The sequence below is a fragment of the Myotis myotis genome, unplaced genomic scaffold (assembly GCF_014108235.1).
Source record: "Myotis myotis isolate mMyoMyo1 unplaced genomic scaffold, mMyoMyo1.p scaffold_m19_p_15, whole genome shotgun sequence".
NCBI classification, from domain to species: domain Eukaryota; kingdom Metazoa; phylum Chordata; class Mammalia; order Chiroptera; family Vespertilionidae; genus Myotis; species Myotis myotis.
The window spans coordinates 43,166,114-43,183,201 of record NW_023416319.1 but is presented as its reverse complement, the minus strand read 5'-3'; the positions used below and the strand labels follow the sequence as shown (position 1 = coordinate 43,183,201).

At 40.8% G+C, this 17,088-nt stretch overlaps 1 protein-coding gene across 6 annotated transcripts in view; it reads left to right on the top strand.

The window, feature by feature from the left end:
* P4HA1 (prolyl 4-hydroxylase subunit alpha 1) overlaps positions 1–16,405 on the top strand; it is a 77,475-nt gene extending 61,070 nt beyond the window's left edge. For 2 of the 6 annotated variants that reach the window (XR_004972232.1, XR_004972231.1), the window contains exons 11-16: positions 6,410–6,463; positions 8,609–8,674; positions 12,108–12,176; positions 12,796–12,892; positions 12,999–13,269; positions 15,335–16,405. Coding sequence is in view for 2 of the 6 variants with exons in the window: in XM_036337057.1 (XP_036192950.1) it covers positions 6,410–6,463; positions 8,609–8,674; positions 12,108–12,176; positions 12,796–12,892; positions 15,335–15,405 (357 nt within the window). In the remaining 4 variants the exon portion in view is untranslated. The remainder of the gene's footprint in view (positions 1–6,409; positions 6,464–8,608; positions 8,675–12,107; positions 12,177–12,795; positions 12,893–12,998; positions 13,270–15,334) is intronic. The other 4 variants (XM_036337057.1, XM_036337056.1, XR_004972234.1 and 1 more) reach the window with 2 other exon arrangements.
* Positions 16,406–17,088: the final 683 nt, after the last annotated feature.

The window sequence follows — 17,088 nt, the reverse complement described above, 5'->3', positions numbered from 1 at the left end:
CATAGGTCGATGCTCAACAACTGAGCCATGTGACTGGGCCTGTGTCCTTTTTAATGCTTATTATCTCTTTTTTTTTAATTTTCACCTAGATCATCCATTCTTCCCTTAAGGTCCTTGAGCATCCTTATAGCCATTGTTTTGAATTCTGCATCTGGTATCTTGGTTACTTCCATTTCATTTAATTCTTTTTCTGGAGATTTCTCTTTTTTTTTTTTTTCATGTGGGGCATGTTTCTTTGTGTCCCCATTTTGTCTGCTTTTTTATGTTTGTCTGTGTGTATTAGGTATATCTGCTGTTACTCCCAAACTTGTTATGGTGCTTTTATGTTGTAGGTGTCTGATGGGGCTCAGAGGCGCTATCTTCTAGATCACTTGAACTGAGTGCTCCAGGAATATCTCTTGTGCACCCTCCTGTTGTAGTTGAGTCTTGAATGCTGCTGGTTTGGTTTTGGGTGGGGTTAACCCTCAAGCTGGCTGTCCATAAGGAAAGACCTGGATCATAGTGTATGCAGCCACTGTGCAGGGGCTGCCCCTGAGGTGGAGTTGTTCCCAGCAGGGTCTGGTGCCTAGCAGGACCCCTCTTAGGGTGTGCCACTTGTGTGGCTAGTTGGGTGAGCTCTGGTATGGTCTAAAGCCCACTATTGGTTGTGTTGGTTCTGGGTCCACTTGGGTGGGGTTCTGGTACAGGTCGATGTCAGATGCTGCCGGGGATACCTGTCTGGAGCTACCATGCAATTTGCTGTTTGTGGCTGCCTCTTCTGGGCCTGAGTGTGCATGGGAGGGGCCAAGCTGTGAATAAGGGTTGGCTTCGTCTAGCTCTGAGCTGGAGACAGATCAATAAAAGGTCCAAGGCACCGTAAGGTCCACATCTACCTGTTGGCCACTCCACCACCCCTGAGGTTGCCTGGTCTTCCTTGAGAGCCTTCTGAAGGAAGACTAGGGTGGGCCCAGGCTGACTGCTATCCACAGACCCTTCCAATAGGCATGAGCTCCATGGGGCAGGGTGACGGGGGTCGGGACGACAGGGCTAGTGGGTCTCCTGCTTGGAGGCAGCATGGCAGTTATTGGAGAAAAGTGGCCCCTACTCCACAGCCATACTACTCCGTCTCTGCTAGAGTCTCCAACCCTAGCTCCCCCAGGAGGAGTGCAGGAGTAAGATCAGCAGGGCAGAGCCAAAAGGACAGGTCAAATGAGTCTCCTGTTGGAGCCATAGTACTGGCTAAACTTGGGGGTTTGGGGGTAAGAATGGCACCTTGCGCCATAGCCACACAACCCAGCACCCGTCTGAGTTCTGGACAAGAGCCTCCCAGGGAGACACACTCTGAAGGTCCCAGCCCCGAGTAGCACTCTGATCCCCCTGTGGGACTGAGCTAAGCAGGGCAGGGCCATTGGCAGTCGTAAGGAGAACATCAGGTAGGTGGGCACCAGCTGAGTGTGGGAGTGGGGGAAGAATGGCCTCCATTCCAAAGCTACACAGCTCAGTGACTGTCTCAATCTCCGCCAATCGCTTCTCCAGAAAAAGAGTGCACCAAAGGTCCTGTTGGTGCAGCCAGCAGATCTTTCTGCAGGTCTAGAGCTCAGCAGGGTGGCGCCAGTAGTTGGAGGACTGGGCTAGCGCACTCCCCAGCTGGTGCTGTAAGAATAGGAGTGCTTGACCCTGGGACGATGGTGCCTGAGGGCAGTGTGGGATAGGGACTCAGCACAGGGACCTCAGGGCCATGCCACCCAGATCTTCTCTTTATGACTCCCCTATGCCCTGAGTCACCTTCTCTCTACCAGAGCCCCAGGTGTCTGAGAACAAGATCCTGTGCATTGGCCCTTTAAGAGAGTATCTGGTTTCTAGCAGACTCCTCCTTCCAGGATGACAGAGTCCCAGCTGCTTTGCACAGCCAGATGCTATGTGGGCTCCTCTTCCTGGCTCTGGGGGTCTTGGATAAGGATCCTGGCATTGTGTGAGGCCCATGCTCCTCACGGAGGACTTTTGCAGCCAAGATATCCCTTCAGATTCTCAGCTGCCACCTGTGGGCGCAGGGGCTAGCCCAGGGGTGGGCAAACTTTTTGACTTGAGGGCCACAATGGGTTCTTAAACTGGACCGGAGGGCCGGAACAAAAGCATGGGTGGAGTGTTTGTGTGAACTAATATAAATTCAAAGTAAACATCATTACATAAAAGGGTACGGCTGGGCCCTTTCATGTCTGTACCCTTCCTAGCAGTCTCCATGTGACTTCTTCTGTAAACCCTTGGTTATAATACTTCTGTGTAGCTGGTTATTTAGGTTGATTGCTCTATAATTTAGCTGTAAATCTGGTTTGGCACTGGGAGGAGGTGAGTGTAGCTTCCACCTACTCCGTGGCCATCTTCAAAATATGTAGAGTTTTTGAACAGCAAAAGTAGAAGCATTTCCTGTAGCTATTTCTTCTAAATCTCCATTTGTTTTATTTGGTTTTCAGTTAAAGCATTATTGCTTTCCATTTCTGTTGTACTTTATCTTTGTTGGGCAAGTCCCTTTTCCAATTATATATTCTTGTAAAATATCACATGGGTTTTCCCTGGGAGATAAGGAGGCAACATAATTGCATGATTTGCTGTCTGCATGTTATTCGTCCAGTATGTCATTTAGTATGTTATATTTAGTATGTTATACCGCATAATAGATGTACAGTGATAATCACGGATAGACTTTGAAAGAAGGGATGTGGTTGGTCATTGATCATGATGTGCAGCTGTTATTTACATAGGAACCTGGGGACTGAAGACCTAGCAGTGACATTTGTACTTTATACATTACTCACAATGTACATGGCAACTGAAATTTCAACTGTGTGTTGGGGTCTGGTGTTAATGGTTAGCTAACCATGTTATCTGAGATATGTGCATTTTGTTTTTTGTTTTTTTCAATTTGTAAAATTTTATTTTATTTTTTAATTAAGTCTTTATTGTTCAGATTATTACATTTGTTCCTCTTTTTTCCCCCCATAACTCCCCTCCTCCCAGTTCCCGCCCCACCCTCCACACTCACTCCCCACCCACTGTCCTCATCCATAGGTGCACAATTTTTGTCCAGTCTCTTCCCGCCTCTCCCACATCCCTTTCCCCCCCAAGAATAATCAGTCCATTCCCTTTCTATGTCCCTGATTCTATTATAATCACCAGTTCATTCTGTTCATCAGATTATTTATTCACTTGATTCTTAGATTCACTTGTTGATAGATGCATATTTGTTGTTCATAATTTGTATCTTTACCCTTTTCTTCTTCTTCCTCTTCTTAAAGGATACCTTTCAGCATTTCATATAATCCTGGTTTGGTGGTGATGAACTCCTTTAGCTTTTCCTTATCTGTGAAGCTCTTTATCTGACCTTCAATTCTGAATGATAGCTTTGCTGGATAAAGTAATCTTGGTTGTAGGTTCTTGGTATTCATCACTTTGAATATCTTGCCACTCCCTTCTGGCCTGCAAAGTTTCTGTTGAGAAATCCGCTGACAGTTGTATGGGTATTCCCTTGTAGGTAACTGAGTTTCTTTCTCTTGATGCTTTTAAGATTCTCTCTTTGTCTTTTGCTCTTGGCATTTTAATTATGATGTGTCTTGGTGTGGTCCTCTTTGGATTCCTTTTGTTTGGGGTTCTCTGTGCTTCTTGGACCTGTAAGTCTATTTCTTTCACCAGGTGGGGGAAGTTTTCTGTCATTATTTCTTCAAATAGGTTTTCAATATCTTGCTCTCTCTCATCCTCTGGCACCCCTATAATTCTGATGTTGGTACGCTTGAAGCTGTCCCAGAGGCTTCTTACACTATCTTTGTATTTTCGGATTCTTTTTTCATTTTGCTTTTCCGGTTGGGTGTTTTTTGCTTCTTCGCATTTCAAATCTTTGCCTTGATTCTTGCGCTCCTCTGGTCTGCTGTTGGGAGTCTGTATAATATTCTTTATTTCAGTCAGTGTATGCTTAATTTCTAGTTGGTTCTTTATCACAACATCGAGGGTCTCATTAGATTTCTTGAGGATCTGACTACATTTATCGGCAGTTTCCAGAAAATTATTGAAAGATCTTAAAAGTGTGGTTTTGAGCTCTATATCTTCCATTTCTGACATTTGCATCCTGTTTCTTTGTCTCCGCATTTTTTTATGCTTTCTTGGTGCACCTCCTAGTTGTCTTTGTGCGCAGTCTTGTTGTAGTTAAGCCTTGATTGTTGTAGGTAATACTAGGGGGGATTTGCCCTCAGGCCAAGTGGCTGTGAGAATCAGCTGTGTCTGCAGTGAGAGAACTTCTGTCCTCTAGGGAGGTGCTAATCTAGCCTTTGCCTGAGGCTATCCGGCAAATGCCTCTGTTCAGGGCTTGGGTGGGGCGGGTCCCAGGGGATCTACAGGGCAGGCGGAGCGAGCAGTTATGGCTGCTTTCAGTCCCGTCCCCAGGGGCTCTGCCTCTCAGAGTCCCAGCAATCGCTGCAAACCTCAGAGAGAAAGCTGCCTTCGAGTTCCGACCGAAGCCAGACAGCCCCACTTTTCCCGTTTGAGTCTGGGTCCCTAGAGACTCGCCCGGATCTGGAGCTCAGAGTCTGAGACTCCCTCCCGATTGAAACAGACAACCGCGCCCTCAGCTTCCAGCCCTCTCTGCATGCACTCCGCACCTTAGTATTTGACTTCAGCATTGCGCCTCCTAGTCTCGGTATGCTATTCTCTTTCCTCTTAGTTGTAGAACTTCCACTCAGCCAGCCTTCCTGTGGTTCTGGGTGATATCCGTTCCATCTTTTAGTTGTATTTTTGAAGTGGTTGTTCGAGGCAGCAAACTCTGGCGTTAATCTATGCCGCCATCTTGGTTTCCTCGATATGTGCATTTTGGAATTGGGCAAAGCAGGACTGCCTATATTTAAGTTTGCTTAATTAAGTTGTCAATTATTCCTAGAAACTCTTTGATATGTCTTTTTCTTTCCCTGTTTAACCCTCACAGGCTCTTTTAGGCTACTTGATATATTTCTACTTAATAGGCTGATCCAATTCAAGGTGTCTGTAACATAAGTTAACTATGCAGAGTAATAGTAATTTATATAGGACTTGGACTTTGCTGTGGGCAACACTCTTATATTTTCTCATTTCATTTGATCAGCATTACTCTTTGCTAATCCTCACCTGAGGATATTTTTCCACTGTGAGTGGAAGAGAGAGGGAAAGAAACATCGATGTGAGAGAAACACATCGATTGGTTGCCTCCTGCATGCACCAGGGCCCCAGGCCGGGGAGGAGCCTGCAACTAAGGTGCATGCCTTTGACTGGAATTGAACCCGGGACCCTTTGGTCTGCAGGCCAATGCTCTAGCCACTGAACCAAACTGGCTAGGGCTGATCATCATTAATCTGTACATTTTCCTTTTATTTTTGTCAGCATTTTATCATATTGGGATGGAAGGAGGGAGTAAAGGAAGGTGTCATATTTCTCATTTTACAAGTGAGGTTTTATCCAAAGTTATAACTGAGAAAGCTGGAACTTGAACTTAGACCAAATGTTTTTCTTAACACCTTTCGTACCGCTCACGAGCTTTCTCGTGTTTCACGTGCCATCTGTTAAGGACCTTAGATGTCAACACACTGTCTTGTCCACATCGAATGAAGTGATCTCATTGGTGGAAACCGTGCGGTCAATCTACGAAAAACTATATAATTGCACGAACCCATAAAGCATTGCAGTTAAATTGTAGTTTGGTCATTCGAATAGTCTTCGTCTTCAAGTTCCTGGCGCTTTTAGAAAATGTTTTACGCAGTACCATATATTAAAAAGTACTAGGAACTTTAATTGTTTGTTTTTGTAAATAAAACTGTTATAATTATTGAAAAACAACACCTAAAGTGCATTATGATCTGTAGTTATGATGATTTAAATAACATGCAGTTTGCCCAAAAACGTGCGGTCCCTGGCATATGTCTTAGAGATTTCTATGCGGTACGAAAGGTGTTAACTTTCTTTTGCTGCTTCACATTAGGACATTGTCCTAACCAACTGAAGTTGTTGGAGCCATCCAGCAGGAATAGTTAAGTTGGTGTTACCTTCTTCCCTTCTTTACATTCGAGGGAAGGGGGACTTTATTAGAGAATACTGGGAGTTGGTCAGCATTTTGGGCTTTGGAAAACAAGTCTTTATTTAAATTCCAAAGAAAAGTGGTTAGTGAAAATTAATCATAAAAACCTCATAATTCTAGTTCTAGAAAATTTTAATTCTAATTCAAAATTTAGTTTTTTATATATTAAAGAAAAATATGTCCCCCAAACATTTGCTAAAGAAAAGCATATTAAGGTTCTACAATAGCATATAGTAGCTACCCGTAGTTTTTCATTTTTGGTTCCTTAGGCCAAAATGGGGCTGGTAGATATTTTGAATAGTCATCTTGGTAGTTCATTCATGGTTTGTTTCTCTCCTTCAGGTAGCAAATTATGGAGTGGGAGGACAGTATGAACCCCATTTTGATTTTGCACGGGTAAGTAAAAACAATAGAGAATGTAGTTCCACTGAAGCTTAGGTATGACACGTTAGTTGCCTAGCCCAAGTACCATCAGGAGATGAGTGGATAAAAAGCTGTGGTACATGTATACCATGGAATACTACTCGGCCATACAAAAGAAGGAAATCTTACTCTTTGAGACAGTATGGATGGACCTGGAGAGCATTATGCTAAATGAAATAAGCCAGTCAGAGAAAGACAAGTAATGCATGATTTCACTCATGTGGAATCTAATGAACAGAATGAACTAACAAGCCAAATAGAGACAGACTCATAGAGAGAGAGCAGGCTGACAGCTGTTCGTTCAGCGGGGAGGGGCTGGGGGAGTGGCGAGATTGAGCAAAAATGGAAAAAAGGAGAAAACTCATGGACAAGGCCCATACTGTGGTGATTGTTGGGGGAGGTGGAGGAGGGTATAGAGGGGATAAATGGTGATGGAAGGAGACTTGACTTGGGGTGGTGAACACACAATACAGTGTACAGATGATGTGCTGTAGAATTGTGCACCTGAAACCTGTATAATTTTGTTAGCTAGTGTCACCCCAATAAATTCAATAAAAAGGAAAAAATTCCATAGCCTACTTAGAATTCATGGATGCACGGTGGAATAAATACTCTGTAAAGCCTTTTTAGCAGTAAAAAACACCTAGATGCACAATAAAATAATTAAGAATAGTTTTAAGTGCATTGCTGAACCTGGAAGAAAGTAGAGGAAATTCCCAAAGGCAAACTGAACAAAGAAAATCTGGAGACTAAAATTAAGAGGGCTAAAGGGGGACAAAAAAAGCTGAGGCTGAGGACATGTATTTCAGGAAACTAGAGTTTTGGGGATTAACAGCCATGTGTAAGCTACTGAACCTGAGATGCCTGCATAAAACCTAGATCTCCAGAAGGATTACACCTTCAGAGACAGACAGATGGCCTTGAGTCAGGAGCCCTGGGGAGATCTGCCTCTCACTGTCCTGGCTGGAGGGGTGTGTCTGGGGAGCTGCTCCTGGGAGTTCAAGCATCGGCCCGCCTTCACATGAAGCTTGGGTTTCAAGCTGTACTCCCTGGAAGAGGAAAAGTTAATTCAAAGTTGTTCCACTTAGTAGTGCTGCTTGGCGCTGGGCTCCCTGAAGAGAGGCATCCTCATTCTAGCACTTTGAGGATTTTAAAGATTAAGCATCTAAATATGAACTCTTTTTTTTTTTTTAAATGACTAAGTGGTAATAAGACACCATTGGTGAGACTAAAGCAACCAACAGATTGAGACATTGTAGGATATTAGATACCTGAATTATCAGGGGCAGAATATAAAATAACTATATAACATTAAGAAAATAAAAGGTAGGATAAAATTAACCTCTCAAAATGATTTAACATATTGAAAATGAAGTTCCAGTTGAAAACATATTAGAGACAGCTGAGGTAAATAAGTGAATTGGCTGATAAAGCTAAAGAGATTCTAAGAATAAGTTTTGAGAGACAGGAAGATAAAAAATATAAAATAGATGTAAAGAAACTGAAGAATAAATAGTATCAAAGCAGGATCCTAAAAAGCTGTCATTGCCTAAATATTCTTAAGATTAATAAATATTGGATCTTTTTTATTTAACATATTGAGCTATAAAGTAGGGGGAAGCTAAAACTACAGATGTTAATGTTTTAAATATTCTGTGAATAGTAGTTATTGGTTCTCATTGTTTAGGTTAATCTGTTCCCCCCCCCAGTGGTCTTATCAAAAGTAATCAGTATACAAGCTGAACCAATAATTTTTGTTTTTAATATATTTTATTGATTTTTTTACAGAGAGGAAGGGAGAGGGATAGAGAGTTAGAAACATTGATCAGCTGCCTCCTGCACACCCTCCACTTGGGACTTGCCTGCAACTAGGGTACATGCCCTTGACCAGAATCGAACCTGGGACCCTTCAGTCCAACGCTCTATCCACTGAGCCAAACTGGTTAGGGCTGAATCAATAATTTGAATGCCTACTGCTGTTGTGCATTAGATATTATATAGGAACCTTTTAGGGTTGTTTTTGGCATACCCTTCAGTATATTACCCATGTTCAGTTGCCACTAGAAAATTTGCATTATTGAATTTTTTGCCATTGAATTAGTTCTGTTTTATTTACAGAAAGATGAGCCAGATGCTTTCAAAGAGCTGGGGACAGGAAATAGAATTGCAACATGGCTGTTTTATGTAAGTTATAGCAAAAATTTTCATTTTAAGTTGGGACTTGACCACATGACTCTTTTATTTTGATGTGTTCAGATGTTTGCTCTTATCATCCTAGTAAAGAGTTAAAAAATACTTTTTTTCAATTATAATATTACAGCCTAAAGAAGGAAGTTACACCGATAGTTTCACTTCTTGGAGACAGTCATTGTTGATCTTTTGTTTATGGACTGTTTAGTCATCTAAGCTTCTCCATGTGTTCATATGAATGTATATATTTGCAGCAGATGGTGACTGCAGATACTCACATTTTCATAATTTCTGTTGTATACTTTTCTGATATGATGTATATCAACAGTAAATTTTCAGAGAGTGAACACCTCGTATAGTCAGTGTTCAGATCAAGAAGTAGCACCCTAGACGCCCATCAAGGGAACCATTCTCACATTATTAAAGTTTCAAAAACAGTGTGCTCTTTACTTTTAAGTACATATAGAAAAAAATTAAGCTTTGCTCATAATATTTGCCCTAGTTAACTATTGCTGCATAACAAATCATCCAAAAACTGAATGGTTTAAAATAATGTTTTTTTTTAATTGATTTCAGAGAGGGAGGGAGAAAAACCAATGATAAGAGAGAATCATTGATTGCATGCCCCCTACTGGGGATCAAGCCTGCAACTGGGCATGTGCCCTGACCAGGAATCGAACCATTACTTCCTGGTTCATAGGTCAATGCTCAACCACCAAGCCACTCTGGCCGGGTTGTTTAAAATGATTTTATTTTACCCCACAGTTGTGAGGCTCACTGGGTTTTGCTTGGGTTCTTCTGGCTCTCTCATGCGTGTGCAGTCAGATGATGATGATGAGAGGTAGGGTCCATCTTGAAGGCTGACATGGAGGCTGGCTGTTGGCCAGAAGACATCCATGGGGCTTGGGCTTCCTCACATGGTGACTTCAAGAACAAGTGTCCCCCCCAAAACAAGGCAGAAAGTGTGGGGCACTTTTAGTGCCTATCCTCAGAAGTCAGAGAGTGTCACTTCTGCTCTATTTTATTAATTGAGGCAACTGCCAAAGTTCAAGGAGAGGGGACACAGACCTAACCACTCAGGAAGAATGTCATGTAAAAAGAGCGTGTAAGAATATTATATTTGGAAAATACAGTCTTCAGTGTTGTAGTCTTTGTTAGCTTATAAAAGGATATCTTAGCCTGGGTGGCTCAGCTGGTTGGAGCCTCATGCTGTACCCTAAATGGCGTGGGCTCAGTTCGAGGTCAGGGCACACACCGAGGTTCAGGTTCAATCCCTAGTCGCGGTGAGTACAGGAAGTAACTGATCGTTGTTGCTCTCTCACATCAGTGTTTTTCTTTCTCCCTTCTCTCTCTGAAATTGATAAATATATACTTAAGTGAGGATTTTTTTAACAAAAGTTAATTTTTTACTTATTTCCTCATTCTTCCCATCCCCCACCCCCAAGTAAATTATATAACTATTGTATCTCAGTCCCTGCCAAAATCTCTATTTTCTTTCTTGCTCCCTGCAACCTTCCCTGTATCCAACCCAACCTCTTTACCATTTCCATCCTCTCATAACTCCATTTTGTTGCTAAAAAGATCTAAGATGCCATTGGAGGAGGAGATTTATACATTTTTTAAGTGAGAGAAAATTATCACAAAGGGAAAACTAGGAGAGAAGTTGATACATTATATAAAAATTATGCTGTGAGTCTTCTCTACTTTTTAGAGATGAAATCTCTAGAGATTGTATTAATTTATATCCCACCTTTAAGTGTGATATATATGTCAAACTTCTTGATCTGTACCCCTTTCACTTATCAGATTGGCAGTTATTGTGGTTTTAATTAGCATTTCTCTGATTAGGGAGGTTGAGTATCTTTTCAGATGTTTAAGAGCCATTAAACAGTTGTTTTGGCTGCATTTGTTTCTTCGTTTTATGACTAGCATGATGCTATACTATTTGGTCCAGTATTCATCCCCCCTCTTTATGTGGCTCACCTAGGAATAGTATTCAAATAATTTCTCCAAAGTTGTTGTTTTTTTAAATAAGTCTTTTTAATGATTTCAGAGAGTGAGAATCATTGATCGGTTGCCTCCTGCATGCCCCCACTGGGGGTCAAGCCTGCAACCTAGGCATGTGACCTCCTGGTTCATAGGTCAGTGCTCAACCACTGAGCCACGCTGGCCAGGCCCCAAAGTTAGTTCTTTGTTACTGGTTATATAGCTTTCAAGGTAAAATACCCTTTTTTCTCTCACTTTTAATGTTTTTACCTTAAGGTCATTCTGTTCAGAGGTGATCCAGCCTGCAAGGGTGGTGTGGTTTGGGAGCACCACAGCTGTGGAAGTTCATCTTCTGCTCCTCTTTCCTGGTCCTTCTGTCAGTCCATGTTGGCCCACAACATGGGACTCTGAGAACGGGGCCTTGGTACCTGTTGGGCACAAAGTCCTGTGGGGCCTGCTTCCCCCGGCACATTTTCTCTCTCTCTCTGAGCATAGCTCTGAGTGTCAGATCCACTCTGTCCTAGTGTGTTCATTCTTGGCTTGCTCCACTTCTATTCACAAGTGAAATGCTTAGGAATGCCCAGGATGTGAGCCGTCCCCACAGCCTCCTGCCACTCCTCCTGGGGACAATCCCACTTCAAACTCACACTGTTTGAACCTTTGGCAGATATTAAACACCTACTTCTTGGTGTTTTCTTTGTACAGCATTTGCCTGACAAATCTTATGTTTTCAGTGTTTGTAAGTGCTCCTGTTAGATGTGACTTGTGGACGTAGCATAGAGTGGGGGTTTAATCTGTCCATACCTTCTATGTGCTTTTGAAAAAAATCACAATAGGGTTTGTTTCCTTTGCCATGTTTTGTGCATGTGCTTCAGTTAATTTGGAAGGTTTGTGTTCTTACTTTAGGTTACCTTTAAGACTATAACTATAGAATCCTTTCCTCTTCTACTTCTCAGTTAATATATATGTTGATTCCCTACCACAAGAAATGACAAAACTGATTTTAGTTTGTTCTTTTTCTCTTGGTTTTTATTTCATTCTTATACTGTTTCTAGACACTAAAGCTCAGGAATGAACAAAACATGAAAATTCCTGTCCATGGAGATTATATTCTAGTGTAATAAAATATGTATTATACCCCTGTATTACTTGGCTTATCAATTTTAAACCATCCTTTTTATCTGTCTATAAGCGCCTTTCCCAAATTATAGTCCCATTTCTCTTCCTAACTTTATAATTCCTTTGCTTTATATATTTTTTTACTTACGTATGCAAACGTAAAAAGCATCCTTTGTTTTCTAAAAACTGAGTATCATGTACAAACCCATCATGTAAGAATTCCAGATGTTCACGTACTCTAGTATTCAGTACTCTGTCCGCCACACAGTAGCACGTTTAACTTTATTCCATCAGCACTTCGGTAATCCCTTACTTCTTACAGATGAGTGATGTGTCCGCAGGAGGGGCCACCGTTTTTCCTGAAGTAGGAGCGAGTGTTTGGCCCAAAAAGGTAAACTTGGTTTGTGTCAGATGCATCTGTAATTCATTAAACCACAAAATAAATGTTTAAAGGTAGTATATTTATCTCTAGGTAAGACTATGGACTATTCTATGGCACCATTTACCATGACTGCCTAGAGCAGTGGTTCTCAACCTTGACTGCACTTTTTACAATCCTGATTTCTGGGCCACATCCTCCAAAAATTCTGTTTGTTATGGGGTGGGGCCACACATTAGTAACAAAGAAACAGAATTTCCGGAGGATGAGGCCCAGAAATCAGGATTTTAAAGATTCCCTAGTGATTCTAATGTGCAGCCAAGGTTGAGAACCACTGGCCTAGAGTAATGAACCACCAATTAGTGTTTAAAAGTTGTCATTTCTAAGATAGGTTCCAGATGAGTTTCCCTCTCCATCCTGCTAATGTTAGTTTTGTCAAGCAGCTGGGCAGTAGTGTTTTCATGTGATCACCAGAATTTTATAAATGACGATCATATTTTCAGAATTATATTCGAGGAAGATATGGCTGCCATAGAGGAGTACTTTCAGGGGAGCAGGGGAAAATGTAATTACTGCAAAGAGTTATAATAACCTGGAATTTTATTTGGGGGTAATTATGTATTCTCCACAGGGAACTGCTGTTTTCTGGTATAACCTATTTGCCAGTGGAGAAGGAGATTATAGCACACGGCATGCAGCGTGTCCAGTGCTAGTTGGAAACAAATGGGGTAAATATTTTCTATATTCTCTGAACAGAATTTGTGATTATTGTTCCATATTTGGAAATTATTATAATCTATATCTTAAAGAAATTAAAAACAAAACTTTCAACAGATTTGCCTGCTATGACTTTAACATTGAATGGATTCAACCAAGCAAGTTACCGATCTTTTTTTTTTAATCCTCATCCGAGGATATATTTTCTGTTGATTTGTAAAAAGGGAGGGTGGGGGAGAGAGAAACATCAATCAGTTGCCTCCCGTACTCGCCCTGATTGGGGATTGAACCCGAAACCTAGGTATGTGCCCTGATCAATAATCAAACCTGTGACCTTTTCCTGTAAGGGACAATGCTCCCACCAGCGGAGCCACCTGGCCAGGGCAAGGTACTGATCTTAATATAAATTTACTTTTAATAGATCAGAATTTTGATGACAGATTATTTCTACTTGTTACTCTAAGAATCATTAATTGACTCAAAGTTGAATAAGACAGTATCTTCCCCTTATGGGTTCACAGTTGTCTCTGAGACTTGCTAATGGATCACTTACCGTGTCGCACATACTAGTACAAAGATGTAAATGGAAGATGGCGACTCCTTACACTTGAGGAGGCTTCTTCAGACCCTCATTTTTAAATTTGGTCTTGGGGATAGAAGACACTTTTCCAGGCATGCTAGGAACCAGGTCCAGGACTGTTATGGGTGAGAGAGGCACTCACTGTCAAGGTCATGAAGTGCAGGATTTGCCACATTAAAAAAAAAAAAAGAAACAAGTGAAGTTATTTTAATATATATATTTTTTTAAATATATTTTATTGATTTTTTACAGAGAGGAAGGGAGAGGGGTAGAGAGTTAGAAACATCGATGAGAGAGAAACATCGATCAGCTGCCTCCTGCACATCTCCTACTGGGGATGTGCCCGCAACCCAGGTACATGCCCTTGACCGGAATCGAACCTGGGACCTTTCAGTCTGCACGCCGACGCTCTATCCACTGAGCCAAACCAGTTTCGGCTTTAATATATATTTTAACCCCCATTTTAATATTTTAGTGTGTCACTAGCCAAATTTCAAGTGCCCAGTGTGTCTAGTGCAGCCGTGGGCAAACTACGGCCCTCGGGCCGGATCCGGCCCGTTTGAAATGAATAAAACTAAAAAAAAAAGACCATACCCTTTTATGTAATGATGTTTACTTTGAATTTATATTAGTTCACACAAACACTCCATCCATGCTTTTGTTCTGGCCCTCCGGTCCAGTTTAAGAACCCATTGTGGCCCTCGAGTCAAAAAGTTTGCCCACCCCTGGTCTAGTGCCTACCGTATGAGACATAGGAAGATTAAGGAGTGACACCTGATCATCAGGATTTTAAAAATCTTCCCTGATGATTATGTTTGGGAACCACTGGATGTGAATGAAGAGAGCCTAGTGAAGGAGATCAGTTTAGAAAGATTTTTCCATTGTCTAAGTCAGTGGTCGGCAAACAGTCAACAGAGCCAAATATCAACAGTACAATGATTGAAATTTCTTTTGAGAGCCAAATTTTTTAAACTTAAACTATATAGGTAGGTACATTGTTATTAACTTAATTAAGGTACTCAAGGGGCCAAAGAGCCACATGTGGCTCTCGAACCACAGTTTGCCAACCATGGGTCTAAGTGGATGACGATAAAAGCCTGGACTTAGCAGCAAAAGGATTGGAGAGCAAAGAAAATCAGCAGGTGTGATGAATAAAAGATTGGGTACAGGAGCTGAGAAAGGTAAACGAGTAGTTAAGAATTATGGGTCCTAGTTCCAATATCTTGTACATGTGAATGCCATTGATTAGATTCTGTGATATAGGAGAAGGAATAGGAAATTAATTAACTTGGGGTTCCATTAGAAAACAGTATCTTGGAACCCAGGAAACTTAGTGAGCATTTAATAATGGGGACCGATCATAGAGCTGCTCCTTTAGAGTGAAGCCTATGTTCTTTAAAAATGTCTTCGATTAGAGGTTTGTGTTTTGCAAACAGGTGAAAACAGTGTTCTGTTCCATCTGTACCTCCATTTTAATTTCATTTCAGGCATTATATTGGACATTAGAAATAGGATACACACATACGTAGACTCTCATTTCTAAAATCTTCTGTGGCTTAATTATAGTTGGAGCATCGTCCTGTGCACCAAAAGGTAGTGGGTTAGATCCCCAGCCTGGGTGCTTACAGGAGGCAACCAATTGATGTTTCTCTCTCCCCCAAAAATTAAAAATCCTCATGTGAGGGTTAAAAAAATAAAATCATCTGTGTTTCTAACATTTAGTGACATATTTAAAAGACTAAGTAGCATCTGCCTTTCTCTAGTTTTGGTCTTGAACTTTTAGACCCTGTAAAAATTTTATTCTAGAACTTGCTCTTATCGATGAATGAAATACTAGTTAGTGGAGAAATTAACACATTTTGTTCTCTCACAGTGTCCAATAAATGGCTCCATGAACGTGGACAAGAATTCCGCAGACCGTGCACCTTGTCGGAATTGGAATGACGTAGGCGTCTCTTCCTCTCCTGCTGCACTCGGATGTGTCTGATGCACAGTTCCCCGTCTTAACTGTCAAGAGTTTACAAGTGACTAACATACACTCCATGACTGATTCATTATGAACCTCATCCCGTGTTTCATCTGTGGACAATCACTAACTTTGTGGGTTTTTTCTTTTAAAAGTAACACTAAATCACCACATTGTACAATATAAAACCTTAAAGTTCAGTTGGTATCACAGAGGACAAAGCAAGGCAGTTAAAAATGAGGAATTTTTACATTTGTTAAAGAACATTCTGGTTAGATAAAAAAATACACCTTACGCATCTGATTATAGCATAGCACTGCATTTCAGTTGGTAGGTGGTCGGGTAGAATGGGCCGTGCGATTAAGGAAGAGATGCCTGTAGTATGTACCTGGTACTGTGCTTACCTAGTCTGTCTGATTTTCCGGATCTGCCGAAGACTAGGCATAAACTAGGCCTCTAATCTCGGTTCCATACAGTGTGTGCTCCTCCCTCCACTTTCTAAGTAGATTTTTTCCTCCCAAGTCCTTTTTAAAGAAACTATACTGTATTTTACCAATCCCCCTTTCCTCTCGTAGGAGAATTAAATCTGTTTGAGGTAAAATACTTTGATTTAAAAATTAACATAAAGTCCTATATAACAACAGTGGGGCTTCTTAACTAAACTGATCATCATTTGGTCTGTTTCTTTGTCCTTTTCCTAAATGACTGATGATTTTGTCCATAAAATTTGTTGTTTTTCTTAATGCTAATACCTTGCCTCTTATTCTTGCTACAGCAGGGTGGTGATACTGGCTTTCTGATTAAATATTGTGCCTTAGGAGACTGGAAATTTAAAAATGTACAAGTCCTTTCAATGATGAGAAATTGATTTTTTTAAAAAAGATCTTTTTTCCTAAAAAGCCAAAATGTTTTTTTCAATTCTGAAATGTGTTGTGACAATGATGACATATTTATGATCTTAAATCTTTTTAAAAAATGTTTCTGTTTTCTGTGTCGTATTTTTATGTGTGAATGCACACTATAGTGACAACAGGTTACTTCTATTTAATTTTTTAATACACAGGACTTGGGTTTATCCTCTTGGCTTCCATTCACTCTGGTATCTCATTTTTATGGAAGAAAAATCTAGGCTTTCAGAACTCTCAGCTATTTAATCAACCTAAATATGTTTCCTTTAAAGGGAGCTCTATGGTAATGGGGTTATTACAGTAATGGTACTTAGGACTTTCTCTCACTAAAATACATGGTGTGGTAGTATAAAGCTGTGGACCTATTGAAGTATGTTAATGACCCCTTAGACGAACTTTTTACATTTCTTATGGTGAATCCTAGCTCATACAAGGGCTCGTTTTCCTTTATGCAGTATTTAAATATTTAAGAAAAAATTTGATTCTCTGGCAAAGAAGGTATTACTTTTACCAATTAAAAAAAAAAAGGCAATGATCCTTTTCCCAGCTACCCTTTTGTTCCACCATGACTACTTTATAAAAAATACTAAGAGAATTAAGTTCAGTACTTCAGTCTACTCAAATTTTGTGGCCATAAATGTTTTTAAAAAATTTTTTTTAGAAGGAAGCAACATTACTTCAAAAATTTAGAAATAGCCCAGCTTGTGTGGTTGAGCACAGACCTCCTAGGAGGTCACTGTTCCATTCCGGGTC